Raw genomic sequence first — 25,452 nt, forward strand, 5'->3', positions numbered from 1 at the left:
TTTTTAACAATAACTTTTTTATTTTTAGCTCTTTACAACTGAAAAACAGAATTACAATTTAAAGTGTTTTTGTTTTTTTTTTTTCTGTTTTTTTTTTCTAAAACTAATAAAAATTTAACTAAAAATAGTTTTGAAAACTAAATTACTAAACAAATTTTATTTTTATTTTCCTAAAATAGTTTTAAAATGTAATGTTTAAAAACTAAAAATCAAAGATAAATCAATCAAGGCCTTACTATTGTCTGACCAACAACAACTCAAAAAGCAATTCCTACCTTTCTCCTCTCTGCCCCTCCTCCTGTAAGCATATTTTATAATGTAACCAATTGACAGACTCAGTAACATGTAACTAATAGTATGTTTGATTTCTGTTTTTAAAAATAAAATATAATATAAATTTATATTATATTTTAAAAACTGTAACTTTCACCCCAAGACACTTCTGCTTCATGATCCTTACTCATGTTTGGTACTGTATCATGTTCTTGCCATCTACAATTATTTCATCACATTGTTCAATTCTTGGCATGGTGCCAAGCCATGAATAAAGAAATTAATGCCTTAGAAGCCAATAATACGTGAACCTTGGTCCATCTTTCCTATGAAAAGCATTCTATAGGCTGCAAATAGAATTACAAATTAAAATATAATCAGGATAGCACAACAAATTGCTTAAAGCTTGCCTAGTAGCTATGGGCTACAATCAACAAGATGGATGGTATTAGAATATATTATTGTCTTCTGTTACTACAATCAAACACTAGATCTTGATTCCATTGCATATTAACAAAGCAATCCTTAATGGTGAATTGTTTTAAGAAGTATACATGGAACTCCGACATAACTATAAAATTGAAAATAAAGGCCTTGTATGCAGAATAAGTAGTTGTATGGCATAAGGCAAGTCTCTCATCAATGATTTTCCAATTTTTCTTCGCTTTAATTGTTCACGGATTCAATCAATCATAGAATGATTATTCTTTATTCACATCTGGCTCTAGGACTACTCTTGTTGTCTTGAGAGTATATGTCGATCACATTATATAAGCAAGACTATACCCGCTAAAAATTGTTGAAGCCCAACAACTGTTCAAACTTAAGGTAATTGATGACTTCAATTTTTTCTTAGGACCAAAATTTGTGAGGTTTACTAAGGGCATTTGTTTGTATCAATAAATATACATTAAATTTACTACAATGCACAAGTAACCTGGCCTCTAAACGAGCTCAATAACCTATTGATCTCAATCTCAAATTATCAACCTATGAAGGTGATCCTCTACCTGTTCCCCTAATATATAAAAGACTCGTTCGCAGGCTTATTTATCTAAATCTTTTCAAAACTGACATTAGTTTTGTCATTCACAAACTAAGTCGATATATGCAAAATTCTTATACTAGTCATCCCTATTTTGTTCACCATTTATTGGAGTATCTCAAATAGGCTCCAAGCCAGGGATTGTTCTTCCCTACCAACAACTTTCTTAATCTTTTTACTTATTTTGATGCCTATTAGGACAATTGCTTAGATACAAGGCGATCTCCTACTATTTTTTGCATCTCTTAATGATGCATTAATTTCCTAGAAATCCAAGCAGCTAAAAGTTTTAAAGTTTCTGTTTCTTCTGTTATCATTTTTTTGCGATAACCAATCATCCATTCATCTTGCATCGAATCCAGGTCATCCCAAAACGATCCAAGCACATAAATAATAACTGGCATTTTATACGCGAACTAGTTCAAGCGAACATTATTAAGCTTATTCACTTTAAAAAGTCAACAGTATTTGATCTTTTCACCCAAGCCCTTCTTTTACCACAATGTTCTTCTTTCGATCCCAAGTTGGAGACTTTTGAGATATATACATATATATAATCTTCTCACACTAGTCTACGATCTAATCAAATAGTTCATTAGTTAGACAGTTATGTTAGCAAATTACAGCTAATTATCAATCTAGTAGCTATCTAATGTCTTGTGCTATATATACCAATATGGCCTCTTGTAATTCAATTCAGATTATTGAATCATACTTCTATTTTTATTTCTTTCTTTACTTGATAATTTAACATAAATTGGATGATTAGACTGATAAATTGATCAATTCACTGGTGTAAGTAGCACAATGAATTAGAAATGTAATGAAATCAGGTTAAACTAGTAATATTTAACCAAAATTTTAAGAAACTAATGAACTAAGGATTTTCAACAAGTCAGATGAGTCGCAAATTTATAAAGGAAATAAAATAAAATAAAATAAAAAACCTTTTTCCAAGCAAAATGGTGTTGTTTTACATTGAATTTGAATGTTTAAGGTATTAATTGAATAACTTAGGAAGTTAGAGTTAGTTATAAAGTTTATTATTGTTAGCTGATAATCACTTCTATATGAGGCACAATTATGCTTAATTGTATCATTTTAGTTGTTTCCATTAATTATACATTTTCACCAAATTCTCTCAATCACTCTCTTAAAGCAAACAAGAAAGTCATTCATCAAAACTACACATTTTATCATTGTCCATGAAGGCCAACGTTCTTTCACTTTTGTTGTTTGGTCCCAGACATATAATGCGTGTATAAAAATGTGCATAATATCTAGAAATTGTGTATAAGATGGACACTTTTAGGGATGGCAATGAGTAAAGTACCCGATGGGCACCCACAAAATTTATCCACAATGGATAGGGTATTTACCCGTTATACGGGTATGGGTATGGGTGTGGGTAAAAATCCGCAAATTTTAATGGGGATGGGTGTGGGTATGGGTATGGGTATCTAAATACCCACCCAGCCCCATACCCGCATATATATATATATATATATATATATATATATATATATATATATATGCTTGAACTTTATTCTACAATTATGCATTGAATTTTTGTATTATTATATTACTTATGTGAAGTTATATAAGATTAATATAAAAATATATTTAATAATAAAGTAAACCAAAAAATTTATTTTAGTTTATATTTTTAATAGAAAAATTTATTTACTATTTTATATCATTTAATTAGGCTAACATAATTTAATTATTACATAGTTAATATGAGATTGACTTTTTTTAAAATATTATTTATATATGACACACATAAAATATTTTTTACACAAATATTTTTGTTAATAAAATCATATTGATGTTTAAATCATAAAGTGAATGATAAATTATAAATATATTATAAATATTTTATAAATTTTATAATCACCTACTATTACCGTAAACTTATTATTTATTAATAATATTTAAATTTTATTTTTATATTTTAATTTAAAATAATATTTTTCTATGCAACATATGTATTACAAGCACAACTATAATCTATTGAATCTAAATAATATTATTCTTACTATTTATTCACATTCAAAGAAGTTTTTGAAAAGATATAAATATAAAAAATTATTGTTAATTTTTATTTAAGATAAAAAAGTATAATTTTTTTAATATACACATATATTTCTTTATTATAAATTTTTATTGTAACTATTTATCTTTTATTCAAATTCTTTTTTTTAAATTTATATACATTATAAATATTTAATTCACTAAAATAATTTTTCAAAAATTTATATTTTTGATAAAATACTTTCGTATAGTATATGAGTTAAAAAATACTAGTATTAATATATATATATATATATTAATTATATTATATTATTTTAATTAAATCTATTATTGTTCTTACAATTTTAAATTCAAAAGTTAAAAAAAAATATTTTATGTATTAACTTTCTATTGTTAGTATTGAATTTCTCTACTCTAACTCTATTCTCATTCTCAATGTCTGTCTCATTAAAACTTAATAACTATGAAATGTTATTCATTAGAGTTAGTTGTCAATACTGTCATAAGAAGTTACTAAGTGATCCCACACGAAAGGACAATCATTGTACAGATCTATTTCGTTGTCGCTCTGACATTACCAATCAATCAAACCTCACACAAGATAGGATTATCACTGACAAATAACTTGTGTGTTTAGTTTTGCTTATTGTTTCTAAGAATTTTAGTTTAGAATATTATTATATTAAGATACATTTAACATTTATGATCTATTTGTTTTTTATCTATGTTTGTACCTTGTTCGGCAACTACATATTAAATTTTTGTATTATTATGCTACTTATGTGAAGTTATATAAACATATTTTTCTTTATAAATATTTTTTTTCTCAAACAAGCGCGGGTAATGGGTACAAAACGGGTATGCGGGTACCCAGAGGGTACGGGTACGGGAATTAATATTCATACCCACGCGGGTATGGGGCCGGGTACGGGTATTTTTTTAAAACGCGGGTATGGGGATGGGTACTGTAGTACCCTACCCATACCCTACCCATTGCCATCCCTAATACTTTTCAGTATGAATTGTCTACAAGATAGTACCATTAAATTCATATTTATGAAGCAGTGTCTTCTAATGAAGTTTCTTCTTTAATATCCAGCACCAGTTGTTTGAAAGGATTTCTAAAGAGCTTTCAAAGCCAAAAACATGTCTTCCACTACTTAAAATAATCTTGTAATGATTGAAAACTTATTACTTTTTCTGAACACGTGACTATTTTCATCATCTTTACATTGTCTTTTGAAGATTTTGATCAATCTCTTTGGAGTTGTAAAGCTATTTTGTGGCATATTAAATAGTCCTAGAAAAGAAAAGAAGAATTAATAAAAACAATAAAAATAAAGGAATGTTTCCTATTCAAGAGAAGAAGAAATCTCTGAAGTTACAAGGACATGACAAGCTAAAGTTTAAGTGATATGCATAAATACATGTTTACTCCTAGAATTCATATATATAGAGATAATAATAATAATAATAATAACAATAATAATAATAATAAAAGTTTCTTCTGTGAGAGTGATGAGTAATCAAATCTCATGAATCATAAATATGAGATATCAAGTCTTAACACATGTCCACATTAAGGGTAATGATATATTGGACTATCCCACTACGAGAACGTTGCATCAATCCTTACATGAATGTCATAAATAGTTCTCAATATGATTATGGTTTATGTATTGCTTGTAACAAAGTGATAATAAAGGCAATAATTAGGTATAATAAAAATCATGTTAAGGAATATGAGTGATGTAGAGGGAATTTACCCCTCCTATTTATCAAGAGTAATGTCTAGTACCACTTAACAAAGTAAGATTTTAAAATGCATGGTCATACTCAGAAAGGGTAAATATGAGATCTTTATTTCTAGAAAGTTTGTTCAAGTATTAAAGCATATAAATTGAACTATGTGAGGATGACATGTCTATGCCTCTTGTTCAATTTAGATATATGGATAAAGGGATCAATTATATAAACATAATCACATAATATGTTATGTCAATTTAAAGGCATTCTTAATATTTGGGTCATAGTGATGTATTGTTAGATGTTTCTTACTATATGTGAATATTAAACATATCTAATTAAGTTCAAGTGCAAGTTAGTAACTGCTGGTATATGCACTAAGAACTTGAATATTTATATTTAATATAATAATCAAATATAAGAAATATCTACATGGTCACACATATAGAACAGGTTCAATAGAAAAGTAATATTTCAGTTAGATTGAAATAATATTTTATCATATCAAACTCATTAAGGATGAGTCAGTCACAACTCGTAAGTGAAAATTAGGATTAGTCATCCTTGTGCTTACAAATAAAGTATAAGATATTAAACTTAAGATATATTTTAGAAAAACCTTATCACTTTCTATATATTTTTTTTCTCTCTCTCTCACTTCCACAATTTACTACCCACATAAAAAGTAATCTTTATTCTATTTTTTGTATATTTTGTTGCTTTGAAATATGTATGTCACAAGAGTAATTGAGAATCTTTAATATTCTATTGCACTATTAGTGTTCGGTTTCCATCATAAATACTTTGACAAAGTTTATCATATTTTTCTAACAAGTCAAGAAATATAAGACAAATCTCCAAAATAAAATTCCTTCCAAACATACCTTTAAAGTTTTTTTTTCTTAAAAAGTGTATGATCTAAATAACTGTATTTGACCTAAGAGCACAGACAAATCTCTACTTATATAGTTTTTTATTGACGATGATTTTCAACATTTGTTCAACTGTTGCAATTTAACTTACAATATTAGTTTGAAATAGAACTTTGTCATGCATACTTATTGTGATTAATAATATGTGTTTTGGTTTATAGCATCTAAATGGAGTAATCATGGCAAATTGGCACGTCCTTATTGTATTTACAATACAAAGGTTTTTTAATTAAATTATGATTAACAAAAAACTTGTGGTTAGATTGCCTTTTTAATTTTTGCAACGCATATTGCTCTTTCAAAATAGTAATATATATATATATATATATATATATATATAATTATTCAAATTGTATTTATCATTCTTAAATTACATCCAATAATTAAGGAAAATGTAATTGAGGAATGACACATAGGGATGACAATGAGTAAAGCACCTAATGGGCACCCGCAAAATTTATCCACAATGGATAGAGTATTTACCCGCTACATAGGTCCCTATATATATATATATATATATATATATATATATATATATATATATATATTTGAACTTTGTTCTACAACTATGCATTAGCTTTTTGTATTACTACATTACTTATGTGAAGTTATATAAAATTAATATAAAAATATATTTAATAATAAAGTAAACCAAAAAAATTATTTTGATTTATATTTTTAATAAAAATTTTTTTTACTATTTTATATCATTTAATTAGGCTAATACAATTTAATTATTACATAATTGATATGAGATTTACTTTTTTTAAAATATTATTTATATATGACACACATAAAATATTTTTCACACAAATATTTTTGTTAATAAAATCATATTGATATTTAAATCATAAAGTGAATGATAAATAATAAACATATTATAAATATTTTATAAATTTTACAACCACCTACTATTACTGTAAACTTATTATTTATTGATAATATTAAAATTTTATTTTAAAATAATATTTTTCTATGCAACATATGTATTACAAGCACAACTATAATTTATTGAATCTAAATAATATTATTCTTACTATTTATTTACGTTCAAAAAAGTTTTTAAAAGGATATAAAATATAAAAAATTATTGTTAATTTTTATTTATTAATTTTTTTCTCAGATAAAAAATTATAATTTTTTTGATATACACATATATTTCTTTATTATAAAATTTTATTGTGACCATTTATCTTTTATTCAAATTCTTTCTTTTAAAATTTATATACATTATAAATATTTAATTCATTAAAATAAATTTTCAAAAATTTGTATTTTTGAAAAAATACTTTTGTATAGTATGAGTTAAAAATACTAGTATTAATATATATATATATATATATATATTATATTATTTTAATTAAATCTATTATTTTTCTTACAATTTCAAATTTAAAAGTTAAAAAATTTATTTTATGTATCCACTTTTTGTGTTAGTACTTGAACTTCTCTACTCTAACTTTATTCTCATTCTCAATGTATGTCTCATTAAAACTTAACAATTATGAAACGTTATTCATCAGAGTTAGTTGTCAATGTCGCCACAAGGAGTCACCAAGTAATCTCATACGAAGGGCTACCCATTATACAGATTTATTTTATTGTCGCTCTAACGTTGTCAATCGATCGAATCTCACACAAGATAGGATTATTGCTGACAAATAACTTGTGTGTTTAATTTCGCTTATTGTTTTTAAGAATTTTAGTTTAAAAAATTATTATATTAAGATACATTTAGCACTTGTGATATTTGAATATTTATTTTTTTATCTATGTTTATACCTTGTTCGACAACTACATATTAAATTTTTGTATTATTATGCTACTTATGTGAAGTTATATAAACATATTTTTCTTTATAAATATTTTTTTTCAAACAAGCGCGGGTAATGGGTACAAAATGAGGATGCGGGTACCCAGTATTCATACCCACGCGAGTATGGGGCTAGGTACAGATATTTTTTTAAAACACAGGTATGAGGATGGATACTATAGTATATAAAAGAGGTGACTTTACATACATTTTAGTTTTACTATGTTTTTGTTATTTTAAGTGAAATTTTAAGATGAGAATTGTAACAGCCCCCAGGAACTTCCCAGAAGGTCACCCATCCCATAATTGCTCAAAGTTAAGCCTTAACTTTGAAGTTTTTAAGTGATAGGCCACCGAAAAGTAAATGCATTTTGTTGATATAGGTAATCCTAATCAATTCCTTTAAGCTATCCTCAACTGTATAGTCTCATACCTACACAGCTTCTGGATCCCTCTCATTCTGGTATAAGTTCGATTCATTCATGTGTCCCTTACTGCTGCAAGCCTGCCTGGTAGCTGCTCCTTGTCCGTGTTACATTGCACCGGCGATCACTCCTCGCCCTCACCTAGTGCCTGTTTGAATCGAACTTATACCAGAATGAGAGGGATCCAGAGGCTGTGTAGGTATGGGACTATACAGTTGATGATAGCTTAAAGGAATTGATTAGGACTATCTATATCAACAAAATGCATTTACTTTTTTGTGGCCTATCACTTAAGAACTCAAAGCAATTATGGGATGGGTGACTTTCTGGAAAGTTTCCAGGAAGTGTGCGAGTGAAGACAAAAGATGCTAAAAAGTCTTGTGTTGGTTTATGAGGACAGTCGTCAGTCCCGAATAAGTTGCCGGACTGTTACAAGAATTTTAATTTAATAATTAAAAGTTAAGAAATAAAATGAAAAATAAAAACTAAAATAATATTTTTTATATAAAGATAAGAGTCTTGTTAACTTTGAGAGACTAATTATAAAATAAGAAATAATAAAATTTTATTAAAATCTATATTAAAATGTATTAAATATTGTGAGCATAAAAATGTATTATATTTTTAATAAAATATACTTTTGTAGTTAACTAATATCTTAAAGATTTATTTGATGGATTAAAAGTAATTTTTTTATTAAAAATTATGTTAATATGTATTAGGAAATACATGGCAAGATTAATTAAAAATAAAACCAGTCTCGCCCTTATACTATCACAAAACCGGAAAAAATTTAAACCGAAATTTTTTTTCAAAATATTAATATTTCAATAAATAGTTTCTTAAAAAATAAAAAAAAGCCATTTTTAATATGCTCTCAACAGCGTACAATAAAAATATATAAATGATAACATTTTTTAAAATTAATATATTAATAATATGAGTTACAATAATTTTAAAAAATTATTTTATTAATGTTTTATTATATATCTTTTAATATATGTTAAAAAAATATTTTATAAATATATTACTCAATACACTTTATATAGTTAGTTTATTTTGAAAAATAAAAAAATCATTTGTATATTGATAATTTTTAAAATATTATTTTGAATTTCTAAAAAGTAAATCAATTATACAAAATATATTAAAAAGTGTGATTAAAAGATTGTGTTGCTTTAACATATGTAACATGCACAACATATGATTCAATTTAGGTTAGATTATATTAATGACTTAATTATTTTATTTTATATTTATTTTTATCTTATATTTCATTAGTTTTAAAATTTTTATTTTATTTTATGTTAGTCATTTTATCATAAATTTTTTTATTCAACGATTATTAAAAATAATTGATGAATTAGTTTAAACATTGTAATACGATCAATACATAAAAAAAATAGTCATTTTATGTGTTAAACTGATAAATTGAAAGTGAAAGTTAATTATCATTTTCTTATGAAACTTCAATTTTGAACACCTATTTTTTTTAAAAAAATTGCTTTCAATGATTATTAAAATAGAACCTAATTTGTACAATTAATTTTTTTAATTGGCTTTTATGCAGATAAAGTCAATATAATATGTAGCAATGTAATAATTTTCCTGAAAGGAAGCTTCCCTTTCTCTCTAAAGCCACTCCCACGTACCCAAATGGCAAAAGTACATGGTGTGAAAAGGTTTGGGACAATTTCAAATGGCAATCTATATCTGGTTATGTTTTCTGGCACAGGCCTTTGCTGTTCTATGGGCAGTGGCATCTCCACTGTATCATATTCAAGGCAATGATTGTGATTTTTCTCAGGGAAGCTGGGTTGTTGATGACCCTTACTACCCTCTATATGATGCCTCAAGGGATTGTCCTTTCATAGGCCAAGGATTTGATTGTCTCAGAAATGGTAGGCCTGATCAAGAATACCTCAAGTATAGATGGAAGCCCTCTGGTTGTGATCTTCCAAGGTAATGTTTTTATTCACCACTTTTTCTTAGTTTAAGATTTTCATTTTTCATGTTTCATCACTCATAAGCATTTTATTTTACTTTCACATTGAAGCCTTCATATGGCCCAAAAATTGCCCTTTTGAAATTAAAGATGAATTTTCCTTTTTCTTAAAATAAAAATGTCACTTCACATGTGATGTGTTGGTTAACAGGTTTGATGGAATGAATCTTTTGGAGAGTTACAGAGGGAAGAAGATCATGTTTGTGGGGGACTCCATAAGCAACAATATGTGGCAGTCACTTATTTGTTTGCTTCACATTGCAGTCCCAAAATCAAATTACACCTTAACAACTCTAACAAAACATCTTTCTGTATTCTTATTTCCGGTAGTTTTTTTGAGTTTATATTTTAATTTAAAGGGAAATTTTTGGCCTTGACAATTATTGTTTGATTAGTCACCTTATTAATAACTCTGTCAAATTATTGTGTTATAGGAATACCAAGCTTCAATAATGTGGTTGAAAAATGGGTTCCTAGTGGATGTGGTTCATGACAGAGAAAAACGCAGAATTGTAAAACTGGATTCCATTTCCATTAGATCTGGGAACATGTGGAAAGGAGTAGATGTATTGATTTTCAACACTTACCATTGGTGGACCCACGCAAGAGATTCTCAAACGTATTGTTATGATTTTGAACTATAGTTTTTGCATTTTTGGAAGCTAGGATATTTGTATTAGAAAAGTTAGGCATGTCGCTAATTATGCATTCATGACGATGTTTCACAGATTGGTTCACTTTCAATTGGGCAATGAGATAATGGAAGACATGGATCCCTTGGAAGCTTACAAGATTGGGTTAACCACTTGGTCTAAATGGATTGATTCTAACATTGATCCCTCAAAAACTAAAGTTTTGTTCCAAGGAATTGCTGCTTCGCATTCTGAGTAAGTTTAATTTTTAATTCCTCATTCCACTCCAATTAAAGTTCATAAAAGAATTCAATAATACATTTTACTTACATAGTTGGATATTATTAGCATTTATTAGTCCATGAATGTGAGTTACAATCCTTTTTATTTATTCCATGAAACCACCTCTTTGATGGAAGCAGATTTGATCTAATCATGTACTTGCCCATGATATAATAGACTTTACCACTCGAGCGAAATTAGATATTGTTAGTTTTTGAGACGGAGAATAAGAAAATTATAACAAAACATCGATGATGTAGTGTATCAACATGCATAACTTCCCTCACATGTTGATTTGAATATAAAAAATCTGAGATTTAATATGTGAGATGCAAAAGTTCCATCCGTAACTTCCTATTTTTTCTGTTTAATTTTTAAAAGCCCTTACAAAAGTCAAGCATAAAGGTTATAAGTATTATAAATTAACTAACTAGGTGCCATCTAAATGTTTGTGTATAGTATATCATTTATCTATCCATCTAAACTCCTACATGAATTTAGCAATTTTATAAGAGAAGGGAACCAGAAAAGGCAAAATACGAAGCTTTCTTCTCCCTTTTTTTGGTAAATCTTTTTGAAGAAAACAGACTAGAGTTAAAGCTCATTAGCATACTTTTACACACTCTCGAATAAAAGCTCACTATGCAAATTTTTTTGTGGTACAAAGCATGTATTCAAGAAAAATCTAAAGTACCCAAAAAAAGACTATTAGAAGGCCCTAAACCTTAACCCTTGACCACTTAGGCCCAAACTTAAATATTAAGTCTATACTAAAGATTGAAGTCATCTCACAACTAAGCCAACTTAATTGAACTAAAGGGAGCTTGACAAAGAAAGATATATTTAGAGAAATAAATCACTAAATCTAAAAGCTCATTATTATGGTTAATAATATTGATTGGAAAAGTTGTATTCAAAGACTCATATTTTGTCCTAAATTTTCAAGGGGAAAGGGTTGTCTCAATCAAACTCGCCCAGAGCAAGGATCAAAACCACAATATCCTGGTGCAGACACTGTGAAGAACATTTTGAGTAGTATGACAAATCCTGTTTATTTGCTTGACATTACATTCCTCACACAGCTAAGGATAGATGGCCACCCATCTATATACACAGGCAAAGGCAATGATTATGTGGACTGCAGTCATTGGTGTCTAGCTGGTGCTCCTGATACTTGGAATGAAATCTTATATTCTGCTTTGCTTAGACAATAATATTTTTTGTTTCATTTTTTATCTCTAATTTATGTTTTCTTCTCCCCTTAAGCGAACAAGACTCCTGCGATTTTGGAAAATGATCCCCTCTTCTTTTTTTTCTTTCTATGTTGTTATAGAAGAGAATTTTTATTTTGATTTATTTATTGTTTTGTAAGTTTAAAATAGTATTGACTATTATTTTTTAATTAGATCTTATCATTTATCTATATTCTACTATTTTAGTAGACTTATCAAGAAAGAGAAACAATGGTATGAGAAATATTAAATTAATAAATAGAAAAGATAAGAAAAGGCTATATGTTGAATTTACACTCTGCAGAAAATGGAGATGCTATCACCATCGACCCCAGAGAAGAAATCATCTACAGGTCTTTCCCACCCAGCATCCATCCGCAACTGGGGTTCAGCCTTTGCCCAGCACTTCGCAATCGCAACTGGGGTTCACCCTCGAGTCGCATATACAAGGATGTGATGCACGCGAAATTTGGCTCCATTTCCTGATCTGCACCCCTTGAGAAACAAAGCCAATGGGTTTGGACATACTACGGATGAATGTATTCAGCTAAAAGAAGTAATCGAGGAGTTCATCAAAGAACGCAGACTTAGGCGATGCCTATGCCGCGATGAGCAGCAAAGCCCAGGCAATGATTCAAGCAGCATAGGAACGACCGCGGTCGCAGAAAAACCAGAAGCCTAACCCGCGGCGGCGTGACTCGTGATAAATTTATAATTATAGTTTATTTATAAGGTTTAATATCCAGAATATTAGTTTAAATTAATTAAAAAGGCATGAAAATGATACGTTTCTAATTGAAATTTGCTTAATGATTGAAGATAAAAATAAATTCATTTAATTGCACGTTTTTATTAAATTTATGAGTTTTTTATGATTTTTAGGACTTTGATTATGAAAACAAAGCTTAAGTCCTTAAGCGAAGATAGTTAGCATTCCATCATTAGTGTGGACGTTTTAATGTTCAATCATCATAGAAGAACCAAAATGATGCATGACTTGGGCTTTTCAACGCTCAGCAATCAAGAAAATGAAATTTGAGCTGTGTTCCAACATGAATCTAAGCATTCCAATGCATGCATCATTTTTAAGGAATTTTTAAACAATAATTTTTTCATGTTTCAACGACTATAAATAGATGTTAGGAATGTCATTTTTAAATATTTCTCTCATTTTATTAAATTTCTAATTTTTGATATAAGATTTTTTCTTAGTTTTTTCTATGAAGATCTTTTATTTTTCTTTTGTCATTTTTATTTCATTTTTTTGTAAATTTATGTAATCTGATTTTGTTTATTCTAATTTATGTGATTCTTAATAAATTGTATAGTTTTTCTTTAATACCGAAAGTTCTAATTGAATTAGTCATTTGATAGTATTATTTTAGAATATTTTTTTGTATTGGACACATTGATTTAAACATCCTGATTCTGAGGCGAACTGCATTGATTTTTTCTAATTTCTTAGACAAGGAAAAATGAATAAGATTCTTTTAATTCTTATTTTTCATACTTTTCTTAATTGAATTTCACCAAAACATTAGATTTTTCCTAGCTAAAAGTTAAGGTATTTCACTAAGACACCAAGTTTACCGTATCAAAGAATTAGATAATGCAATTGTATCTTGAACTTGTATTAGAAATTCTTTTTTTTATACCTGAGTGATACTCCTATTGAAATATGAACTTTAATCATTTGTCACTCCTCCGTTAGTACTACCACCATTTGTAGCGGTCTATTGTCATAAGCCTCCTAATATGAAGGAGAATAACGTGTAGAAGCAATGATACTAGACTTGAAAGATCTTGATGAAGCACTCTTTTAGTTAAAATTTCATTTGACTAAGGCTCAAGAGCAAATGAAACATTTTGTTAACAAAAAAATAGCAAATGCGTAATTTTTTTTATTGGATAGTAGGTATTCTTGAAGCTATGTCCACGTAGGCAGTAATCAATTGCTCAATGCATTCATCAAAAGTTAGCTACTTGCTATTTTGGGCCCTATCAAGGCATTGAGTGCTTGGGAAAGGTGTTTTATTGGTTGAAACATCTTAGGGAATCAAAAGTGCTTCCTATTTTACATGTGTCGCAATTGAAAAAAGTTGTGGAAAATTGTGAGGCAGATGTTACTCTTCTTCATGACCTTATGGTTGAGATTACAGTGGAGTCTTATTCTATATTAGCTAATAGAGTCATTTCTCTAATAAAGGCTAATAGAAACTCTAGTACTTAATGCATTAGTAAGGTAAGTCTACAGAAGATATTATGTGGGAAGATGAATTTATTCTTAAGAGTTAATTTCCTAATTTCAACCTTGAGAACAAAATTGATGATTTAACAACTGTTGATAGGTCCAACAAGTCTATTTTCTTAGTATTAGGCCTCCAAGGCCTAATTAAAGTGTATACTACAAGAAAGAAGGCGCGAGAGGATAGGAATGCAAAAATGGCAAAAGTTAGTTAAGTAAATTTGTTAGAATATTTGGATGTATACAAGATGGGTGGATAGCATGATGAAGTAACCTTTTTTCTTTTTTCAGTAGGTTTTTGGCATTGTAAGAGACCTTGCTAACCTTTTGATGTAGATCTGTTTAGTCTCTAAGAAGAACATTTGGCATTGATAGGAATAAGATGGATCTTATTGATGACAACCTACAACATCATGACCAATGATTGTCCTAAAAAATCTTGACATAAAATCTATAGCAATTATGTCTTATTTCCATTTAGAATGCTTAGAGTTTTGATGTTTGTTTCTTGAGTTTGATAAACAAATTTGGCAACATAATAGTCAAAATTAAGATCCTACATAAAATAAAAAAAAGGGATCAAAGATAGAAGATAAAGACAAACACAGAAATGAGAAAAGGGAGCATAGAATAGGAGAAAAGAAGAAAAATAGGTTAGATGTTGCATTATAAAAATTAGTTAGAAGAATATTTTATCCTTAAAAATAGAGTATTTTAAGGATAAAAAAAGGAAGTTAGTTTATCTTTAAGAGATAAAAAGTCCTTTTTTATCCTTAAAAAACTCTAAAATATGTTGTTTTGGAGTAGAAAGGGAAAGTTGACATTTTTACTCTAGCGGAACTATTGCTTTGTCAAAGGCCGCGAGTTAAGTTGCCATGGCCGCAAATACCGATGGTTGCAATGCTACAGCAAAACACTCCACTATGGCAGGTATGTGGCAGCTGAAGGCCGCTTGACTAGGCACTGCCGCACTATCGACAATTATAAGACAACTGGGTCGAAAAAACGGGTTTGGGGTCCAAACACACGGACAAGTTAATGTGGACATAAAAGGATCGTGCCCATCTTGCATGGCGATTCCACGCGATCCTACAAATCTCCAATCTTGCTTGCAACCCAGCACGATATGGTGGTTCAGGATGATCGTAGAATTGCACGATTCCACGAGTCAACATGCAATTTTGACTACCATATTTGGCAAGTGCACCAGTCGTTTAGATAGAGCATAGAAAGTTATTATTCCCATGGAAATTGACCTACAAAAGCAATAATTGATATAGGATAAAAGAAAATAAACTCAACTAACATCTTTTTAAAACATGGAAACAAAAATGAAAATAAGCATTCTGTAGGCATAAAAGTAGGTTAGAGACCAAAATCATTCAGTGTTCTGATAATAAATAAACTGAATTAATATTTTCTGTTAACTCTGTTTTAAGAGCATGAAAAATGACCTTGCACAGAACAATGGGCTAAGATTAGTTTCCAAGGGCTAATTTTGTTTGACGTTGGGGCATTAAGGTATGATAACAAATGGAAAGAAACCACTTTGAACAAATACATAGGCATGATAACAAAACTCAAAATCTTTTAGTTGTTACTCGTAGGTTTCTTTGATTCAGATTTAACAGATCCATAATTTTCTCATTGTATAGCTGCGAAGACAAACACGTTTTGTTTCAAAAGGACTAAAATAACAAGGTTAAGCAGGCCAGCAAATGGAAAGAAATTATTCAGTCATTCAACCTCAAGAAAAGGAGGATCCACAGCACTATACTTGACATGTCAGTCAGAAGGCTATTTTGATCCTGCCAGAAATTCAACTGCAAACGTCGTGAATCACTGTATAGTGTATATAACTTAGAATGATTTATCAGGAATAAAATTCAACCCTTACTTCATTTATTATGGAAAAGAGCTGCTAAAAGATATCTGGTTTAAGACATTGTTGATCATTTGTTATATTTTCTTCCGACAAAGAATAGCCAGGACCATGTTGGAGCAAATGGGAAGAAACTGGTCCTAAGAAAATGCTGAATTATGAAATCAACCAAACAATTGTTTTTACAGAAGCACCCAAACAAGCACAAAAGTATCCGGTTGGAATCAGCAGGTGCATTAAACACCAAAAATCAAGTAATTTGAAAGAGTTAAAGATTCAGTTCAGCACAGAATTTCAGATCATGCGTGAGTATCCCTCATGTCAGACAAGATATCAAATGTGAAACTCTGGCCTTTAACGGAGCAAATCTGCGTTCATGCTGGCATGAACTCAAAATCACAATTTTAGGACAACATACAACCTTGCACGTCTCAATCAACATCCTCAACCATTATTGCCTTTTCCTTAAATTTTTCTAATATGAACCCAGCAGAAATATTGGAAGAAAAACAATGAACCTCAACTAAATTAGATATTTGACTTTTAAGTAGTAATAGGTGTTTGATTGATGTACCCACTTTGGTCATGAAACAATGTTAGGTAACCCCCATTAGTAGTTAACCATGATGTTAGTTAGGAAAATATTAGTAGTTAGTTATAATATATTAGATTAATTAGTTATTTAAAATATATTAGTTAATTAGTCTTATTAAGTTAGTAATTTGGGATGGTTGAGATTGTAAAAAAAATAAGGCATATTCCCTCTATAAATAAGAGGGAGGAAGAGAGAGGTCAGTTTGTCAATTGTTAAGAGAGTTAGGCCCTTTCACTTAGGAGTTGCAGTCCATTGAAGATCTGTTGTGTGTGTGTTTTATTCTGTAATGTTGAAAATATCTTCTTGTATTTCTTAATAAAGACATCAGTTTCTATCAAACAATTACAGTAGTAAAGATAAAAAATCAACGTATCTTGTGGAACAGAAAGAATGAGCCATCTTGATGATATTACCAATAATCGCCGCAGGAACATGATCCATCTTTAAAATGGTGGAATCTATTAATATCTCTGACAATAATTTCCCGTCAAACAATTTTACATACAAATTTGAAAAAGGTGTGGCAGTCAATACAAATTCGTAGATTCTTCTTCACCCTTATTGGGGCTGTAGGTGGTGTAGCAATTAATCCAAAGGCTACAGCAAGTTTCTCACTATGGTGATATAAGAGCTGCTCCTTTTCACTTTCATTCACATTATGTATATCAATCTCTATGATGGGTTTATATCCAGCTTTACTTAGAAGGTCACCCAACTGATCCAATTTAACATATATTTCATCACTTCTAGAATGACTTCTATCTCCAACAATGAAGGTGTATACCTTGTCTTTCACTTCAATCCAACTCATTGCAGGCTCCTTCTTCACCTTGCTATCTTTCATAAGCTTTCTAACGTTAGCAACATTACCCCACATCCCTGCTGAAGCATAGATGTTTGCAAGGAGAACATGAGTACCAGATTTCTCTGGCTCGAGGGCAAAAAGCATCTCCGCAGCTTTCTGACCAAGTTCTATATTTTTATGGATCCTTGCAGCTCCAAGAAGTGCCCCCCAAACTGAGCCATTGGCTTCAAATGGCACTGAATTTACAAGCTCCACTGCTTCATTTAATTTCCCAGCTCGTCCCAGGAGATCAATCATGCAAGCATAATGCTCTTGTGTGGGTTTAATCCCAAACATTGCCTCCATTGTTTCAAAATATTATCTTCCCTCATTCACCAAACCAGCATGATTACATGCACAAAGAACACTAACTAAGGTAATATGGTTGGGCTGCAAACCATCTCTAAGCATTTGATTAAACAATTGAAGAGCCTCTTTACCATGGCCATGCTGCGCATATCCTCCAATGATTGCAGACCATGAGACTATTCCTCTATTAGGTATCTCAGAAAAGGCATGATCCGCATCCTCTATGCTTCCACATTTTGCATACATATTCACCAGAGAACTGCTAGCAAATATATCAGACATAAATCCAAACTTGATGGCATGGACATGTAATTGTTTCCCATGCTCATATGCAGACAAATTTGCACAAGCATTTAAAAGAGAACTGCAGACAAGTGGATCTGGTTTGATATCTGCATTTTGCATTTGTAAATATAGCTTTAAAGCCTCCTCCCCATCCCTGTATTGAGAATATGCGGTTATCATGGATGTGTAAGCCACCAAATCTTCCCAAGTGCGCTCTTCAAATATTTTTGAAGCTTCATCTATATGGTTACATTTTCCATGTGTCCAGAAGACTGTTTATGACATAGAAATCCGAATAAATTCCAGATTTAATGGAAATTGTATGAATCTTCTTACAAACCTTAATTGCCTGCAAGCTGGCCACAGACTTGAGAACCGTTGACAAAGTAGTTTGGTTGAAATTTACATCTTCATTGTACATTTTAGTAAAAAGTGAGACTACTTCTGAGTCATCACAACACTAAGAATAACCAGAGATCAAAGCATTCCACATAACAATGTCCTTTTGCATCAAATCAAAAGCTCTCCTTGCATCATCCATCATTTCACACTTGGAATACATATCTATCAGTCCAACAGCAGCAAACAAATCTAAATCAGTATCCAATTTTATCAAATTAGAATGTAACTGTCTACCCAAACCCTTGAACCCCATTGCAGAACAGGCCTTTAAAGCACTAGATAACGTAAACATATTGGGATGAGTTCCTGAACTCTTCATCTCATCCAACAGCATCAAAGCCCAATCATTACACTCGTGAAGAACACAACCACCAATAATTGCATTCCAAGAAACAACATCAGGGTGCACAATTTCCTGAAAAACAGCCACTGCATCATCAATTACCCCTGCTTTAGAATACATGTCAACCAACGCATTTGCAGAAAACTGATCCAAATCAAGCCCCAACTTTAGCAAAAGCCCATGAACCATCCTTCCAAGACCGCCATCCCTCAACCATGAACAGGCATTCAATATGATAGAAATGCTGAACTCATTAGGCATAATTCCACTGATCACCATTTCCTTAAACAAATCCACAGCCTCGCGACACAACTCCCTTTGCACATAACAAGAGAAGAAGGCATTCCACGAAACAACATTTCGCTCGGCAATCCCACCAAACAACCTCCTAGAATCGTCTAGCTGCCCACACTTGGCGTACATAACAACCAAACTGTTAGTGACAAAGCCATCAGACTCAAACCCTGTAACCACGGTGATCCCATGAACCTTCCTCCCCATGTTCAAATCCCTCTTCATTGAACATGCCTTCAGCACACTGGGAAAAGTAAAATCATTACACTTAACACCCAACATGCACATCTCATTAAACGCCAAAATTGCCTCTTCCACTAACCCATTTTGCACATACCCAGATATCAAAGAAGACCAAGAAACCAAATCTCGCTCAGAACTTTCATCAACCAGTTTGCGGGCATCCCCAAAACGACAACACTTGCAATATAGAGTTACGAAGTGGCTCCTGAATCTTGGTTCGCGGGAAAATCCAAACTTGATCAAGTGGGCATGGAGTTCCATGCCTAAAGTTACGGACTTGGAAGCAACACATTGTGATAAGAGCTTGGTGTAGGATGTGGGGGGTTTTGTGAGGCTTTGTGAGCAAAGAACAACGTTGGTAATGGTTTTTGAATCTAACAAGGAGGCAAGATAAGTGGTTTGTGTAGTAGGGAGTTTGAATGGATGGTAGAGACGTTGTAGATTAGTGTGTGGGAGGAAATTGATGTACGAAAACCTTGGAGATGTTTTGTTGATTGACATGCTACAACTGTTGTTGAAGCACTTCCTTCCTTAAGTTACCAAAAACAAGAAAGTGCATTAAAAAAATAAAAAATAAAAACAAGAAAGTGTGTGTGGAAATTCTAAACCTAGCCACTTAAAACAATTACATACTTTTGTTTTAGCTTAATCTTACTGAAATAATGATATTATATTTTTTCTGATAGTGTGAAAAATAAATTATTTAATAAAACAAAATTAATTCAAAAGCATGCTTATTATATTGTATGCTTGGCTTGTTATTTTAATAAAATTTTTATTGTTGCACATTTTTTAATCAAAATTTATTTTAATGATTTTTGAAAAAAAATCTAAAGCATAATTTCCACGATAAAATTAATTTAATAATAATATATTTTTAAAATATTAATTTTTAATAAATCAAATGTAAATCTTATTAAATAAAAAACCTATATTATTTAATGGGTAGTATAAAATTTATTTAACGGCAGAAGATGTATTTAAAAATGTGTAAAATATATTATTACACTGGGTATCAAATTTAAATATTGACTTGAATCATTTTATATTATTTTCATGATTATATATATATATATCAAATTTTACATATTTTGATTACAAATATATATTTTAAAAATATATTGTTTGCTTAAATAAAATACTTCTGCATTTTACTTTTGTATAAAATTGATTTACTTAATAAAAATATTTAAAATAATGATTCAATTTGATAAATCTTGGCTTTTATTTAAATATTGCAATTTAAAAAATAAAATCTTTATTTATTATTTTTTAAACTATTCTTATGTCTATAGTGAATCTAGCCACATGGCAAAAGTTTTTATTAATATGGTTGGTAAAATTGTTGAATTTTAAATTTTTTAAAAATAAATTTTAGTACCAAATGTAAAATAAGTATGATTTTACTACATATCACAATTTTTATAATTTTATCGTATATTTAGTAAAATTAAAAGTAAATTTTGTTATCAACAATATGCAACTTTATGATGATAATACATGTCACCAATCGATGAGTTTTACTACAAAGATGGCACAACTTGTAAAGAATTAACATGTAATGCAAATTTAGCAAGATGAGCTAATGATATGATGAAACTTGCTTATAGATAAGATATTTTCACGTAAGTATATATTTAATATATATATTTATATATATATATATATACATATTTTTTTAACATAATAATACAAATATCATCTTCATTATAATAGTTTATATTTTTACCTACAAATTATTATTACATCATAATGACATAAATTTAAATTTATAATTATATATTTTATACAAATATCAGCAATAAAAAATCTTATTTTATAATTCAATACAAATTATTAGTACTTTTTAATTAAAAAAATTTAAATTATAAATTTAAACTTGCACTACGTGAAAATATGTACCTACCTAAAAATATCCAAGAGATAAGCAAGTTTTGCTATATTATTCATGCATTCCTTAAACTCACACCATGTATCAACTCTCCATAAATTATGCCATTTTCATGGCAAAACTTACTCAAACGGTTAGAAAGTTGCGCGTTTAGGGTGAAACTTTTTTTTAATTTTGTCAATCATATGCACTTATTTTGCATTTCTAGTGGCAAAATTTTTAAAAAAATAAAATTTAACACTTTTACCAACTGTATTTGTGAAACTTTTGTCACATGGTCAGATTCACCCAAAATAGGAAAATAGTTTAAAAAAAACTAAATTAAAAATTATTTTAAAATTATAATATTTAAATAAAAAAGCTAAAAAAATATCACATCTTATAAAAAGTTATTAAAAAATGTAAGTGTTAAAACTTATGCATTGCATAGGAAAATATTATATTTAAATTAAAATTTTAAAAATTAAAATATATCAATAATAATATAAATATTATAAAAATAATTGGTTATAAAATTTATAAAATAATTAAAATATGTCTATAACATTATATTCACTTTATGTTTTAAATATTAATTTTATTTAAAGCAATATTATTCATTTGAAATAAATATTTTTTGTGTTTCATATTTAAATTACTTTTATAAAAATACAAATAATCATTTATGTAATTTAGAAACTACATATTTTCATATCATTTTTTATTATCATATAATATAAATACTTAATCCTATGATATAAATTAAAATATTAAAATTTTAGATTAAATTATTTTGTTGGCCCCCATAATTTTTTTTTTATTTTTAATTAAATCCTTTGAGTACCATAGAGCACGTGAATTAACTGATGGAAAGATATTTCAATTTAACTTGTGATCTCGAGTTTAAGTCCTAACGAAAGCAACTATATTGAATACTCAAAAGGAGAGCTTTAGTTGGTAGAAACTTGTTCTAGCTTAATTATTGATCTCAAAGTTTGAGTTTGGGTAAATGCAACTGTGTTAAATACTCAAAGAAAAAGTTTGTTATCCATAATAGTCCTAATCAGTTAAATATCTGGAGGGAGAGTTTTGCTACCTCTAGTAGTCCTACTTGACTTAAACAGGATTGCCTATAGTAAGTTTAAATTTGTAATCAAATTCGTATGATTAAAATATTTTAATTAAACCTTTAACAATCAATTAAGATGTGATAAATCAAAAATTTGTTTGAATACTTCTTTCATCAAACTCTGAATATTTTATTTCAACAAATCAATAAAAGATTTAAAAAATTACTTTAAAATTTATCTCAATCAACAAAATCTAAATATGTTAACTGCGATATCTCTATTATTATTAATAATTCAATATCTAGTTTTGTAATTGTGTCATGTTAATTTATAAATAGCATGTCAAATTTTGAAACTAAATTTTTTTCTAAATACAAACACACATCATAATGCTATTATACCATGTCATGTTATTGGGACCTAAGAGTGTAAGATTCTAAGGACTTTCTAGTTTTCTTAATTTATTCAAATATATTACAAACTAACGATAAATGAAGGTTGAAGGAAAGTTCTAGGTATACATAATATACATAAGGGATCTCCTAGTAGCTCGTCTCTGTCTACTTCCTTGGTCCCTCTAGAGGAGGATTGTTGCACAATAAAGAGAAAAGGAAATCTCCACCCCAACAACATTGAACATGATTATGGGAGAAATATGAGGATTGTTAATTGTAATAATGGTTAAGATAAAATGACAGATAAAAGCAACCATTTGATTAAATGTATTATAGTCCTATCTGTCAGCCCATGTACTAAATGACATTTTTTAGTTGAGAATGACAGGTATATCCTCGTAATTTATTTTGCATTCATAACATAGTTAAGAGACATAAAATAAGAAAATGGTGAGTATAATCATCCATAAATATCACATAGCAATACCAATTGCTTAATGAATAAAATACATAACCAGTAACCCAATCAAACATTACAATGTCTTTGATCTATATTTTCTCTATAGAGTAATTAATTATCCATTACTTTAATCTTTGGGAGTTCTGTGTTTGTAGTTCGGATAGTGTCATAGGTACAACATCTCTCATTGGAAACACAAATTTTAGTACATAATTTCTATTATGGTCACTTCTAGTGGTTTACACCCATACCAATCATGGAATGCTCGATAACTAACAAGATAGTCTAGCATTTGTCCCTTATCACAATACGAGGTAGCTAATTCTAGTCTTTTGCTAATGCTCAGATACCTTACTATCTTCATTGGTAGATACGTTAACTAATCACTTTCTACCTTATGCTTGTATCTAGCATTTTCAATTACTTTCCTTGTGAAATTAATTTACAATTACAAGCCAAAACAAATCATTACTATGGACATGATTGTTGTAAGATTTTCTAGATTTTATGCACCAACTTGTAAAACTCATAACTTAATAATCAAACAAGTACAAAAATCATACAATCACTAAGGTTTTCTCTTCTTAAGTTTTTATTTTCATGTGATAATGCAAACATAAATTCAACACTCACAAAAAGTAATATGACACTTAATTCTTCTTTGATGTTCACAAAATATCATTTTCAGAACCTAGTTTATTAGAAAATTCATAATTGATTTATTATAACTCCAAAAATAATGAAATTAATGAGGTTATGTTCCTCTAAATGTATATTATCATGACAAAAAAAAATAAAATACTAATATAGACCAAACAGTTACATTTTTCAATTTGAGTCAGTGTTTGTCTACATGTCATAGGTTGTCATATTTCAATAATAAGTTCTTATAAAAATCATAACTTAGTCATTTTAATTTAAAAAATGATGAAATTTATTATGTTATTCTCCTATGTGAATCTATTTTCATGTAAAAATACTTGTATAAACTTGATATTCATAGAATTCTCTATAAAAAACAAACTTTCTATACAACTCACACGAAATCACTTTCACTTTTCAGTTTGTTAGAAAATTCAAATCTAACACAATTTATATCCAAAAATTATGAAACTATTGGGATTAATTTTCTATAAATATCTATTTTACACAAAAATATAATCACTATTTAGATACCTGCATATTTTCACACGAGCACAAACTTTCTCTGTAGGTTACAAAAGTTCTTTTTCTAAAAATAGTTTAGTAAAAAAATTATAATTGATTCACTTTAAATCTATCTTTATTAAAACTAGTGAAAAATTAATTTTAATTCAGTCCTTCATCTAAATAAATTGCCTATATAATTTATTACAAGATAGTCCCTTTAATTTTTAAAATTTACAATTTGACCTGTAAACTTTATTGATTTGCAAAAAAGTCTTTTTTTTTCAAAAATTGGTAAGTTTCAGGTTTTATAGCATGTTTCTTCTAGATTTCTAAGGTATTCTTTTAAGTCTCAACATAGTAAAAAATAATCCTTTGGTCCCACTACTCATGGTCCAATATTTTAAAATTTTAAAATTGTCAAAATCATGGTATCATCTCCCTTAAAGTTTCAACGTTTCAAATTTAATCCAATCCTCTTGTAATTTCATGTCCCTCACACTTTTTAAGTGATTCAAAGGTGTCCAAGGTTTCAAAAATTTATTAAATGATCACTTTCCATTTTTTGTTAATTTTCTCTTAACTGTAATTTATTTAATTTAATATTCAAAAATTTGGTTAAAATATTATTTAAATTAAAAATAATTCAA

At 28.9% G+C, this 25,452-nt stretch overlaps 2 protein-coding genes and 1 pseudogene across 2 annotated transcripts; 1 reads left to right on the forward strand and 2 right to left on the reverse strand.

The window, feature by feature from the left end:
* Positions 1-9,967: 9,967 nt before the first annotated feature.
* Positions 9,968-12,401, forward strand: LOC113866102 (protein trichome birefringence-like 42). The gene is made up of 5 exons (XM_027500991.1): positions 9,968-10,230; positions 10,425-10,599; positions 10,708-10,892; positions 11,002-11,160; positions 12,134-12,401. Exons 1-5 carry the CDS (start codon positions 9,968-9,970, stop codon positions 12,399-12,401), a joined length of 1,050 nt encoding a protein of 349 aa, XP_027356792.1.
* Positions 12,402-17,594: 5,193 nt separating this feature from the next.
* On the reverse strand, positions 17,595-18,871 carry LOC113865959 (pentatricopeptide repeat-containing protein At5g04780, mitochondrial-like). The gene has a single exon (XM_027500793.1). The coding sequence runs from the start codon at positions 18,289-18,291 to the stop codon at positions 17,629-17,631; it is 663 nt and encodes a 220-aa protein (XP_027356594.1). The 5' UTR covers positions 18,292-18,871; the 3' UTR covers positions 17,595-17,628.
* On the reverse strand, positions 18,304-20,362 carry LOC113866103 (annotated as a pseudogene).
* Positions 20,363-25,452: the final 5,090 nt, after the last annotated feature.

Source organism: Abrus precatorius, unplaced genomic scaffold, assembly GCF_003935025.1.
Source record: "Abrus precatorius isolate BTA unplaced genomic scaffold, Abrus_2018 Scaffold4, whole genome shotgun sequence".
Classification (NCBI taxonomy): domain Eukaryota; kingdom Viridiplantae; phylum Streptophyta; class Magnoliopsida; order Fabales; family Fabaceae; genus Abrus; species Abrus precatorius.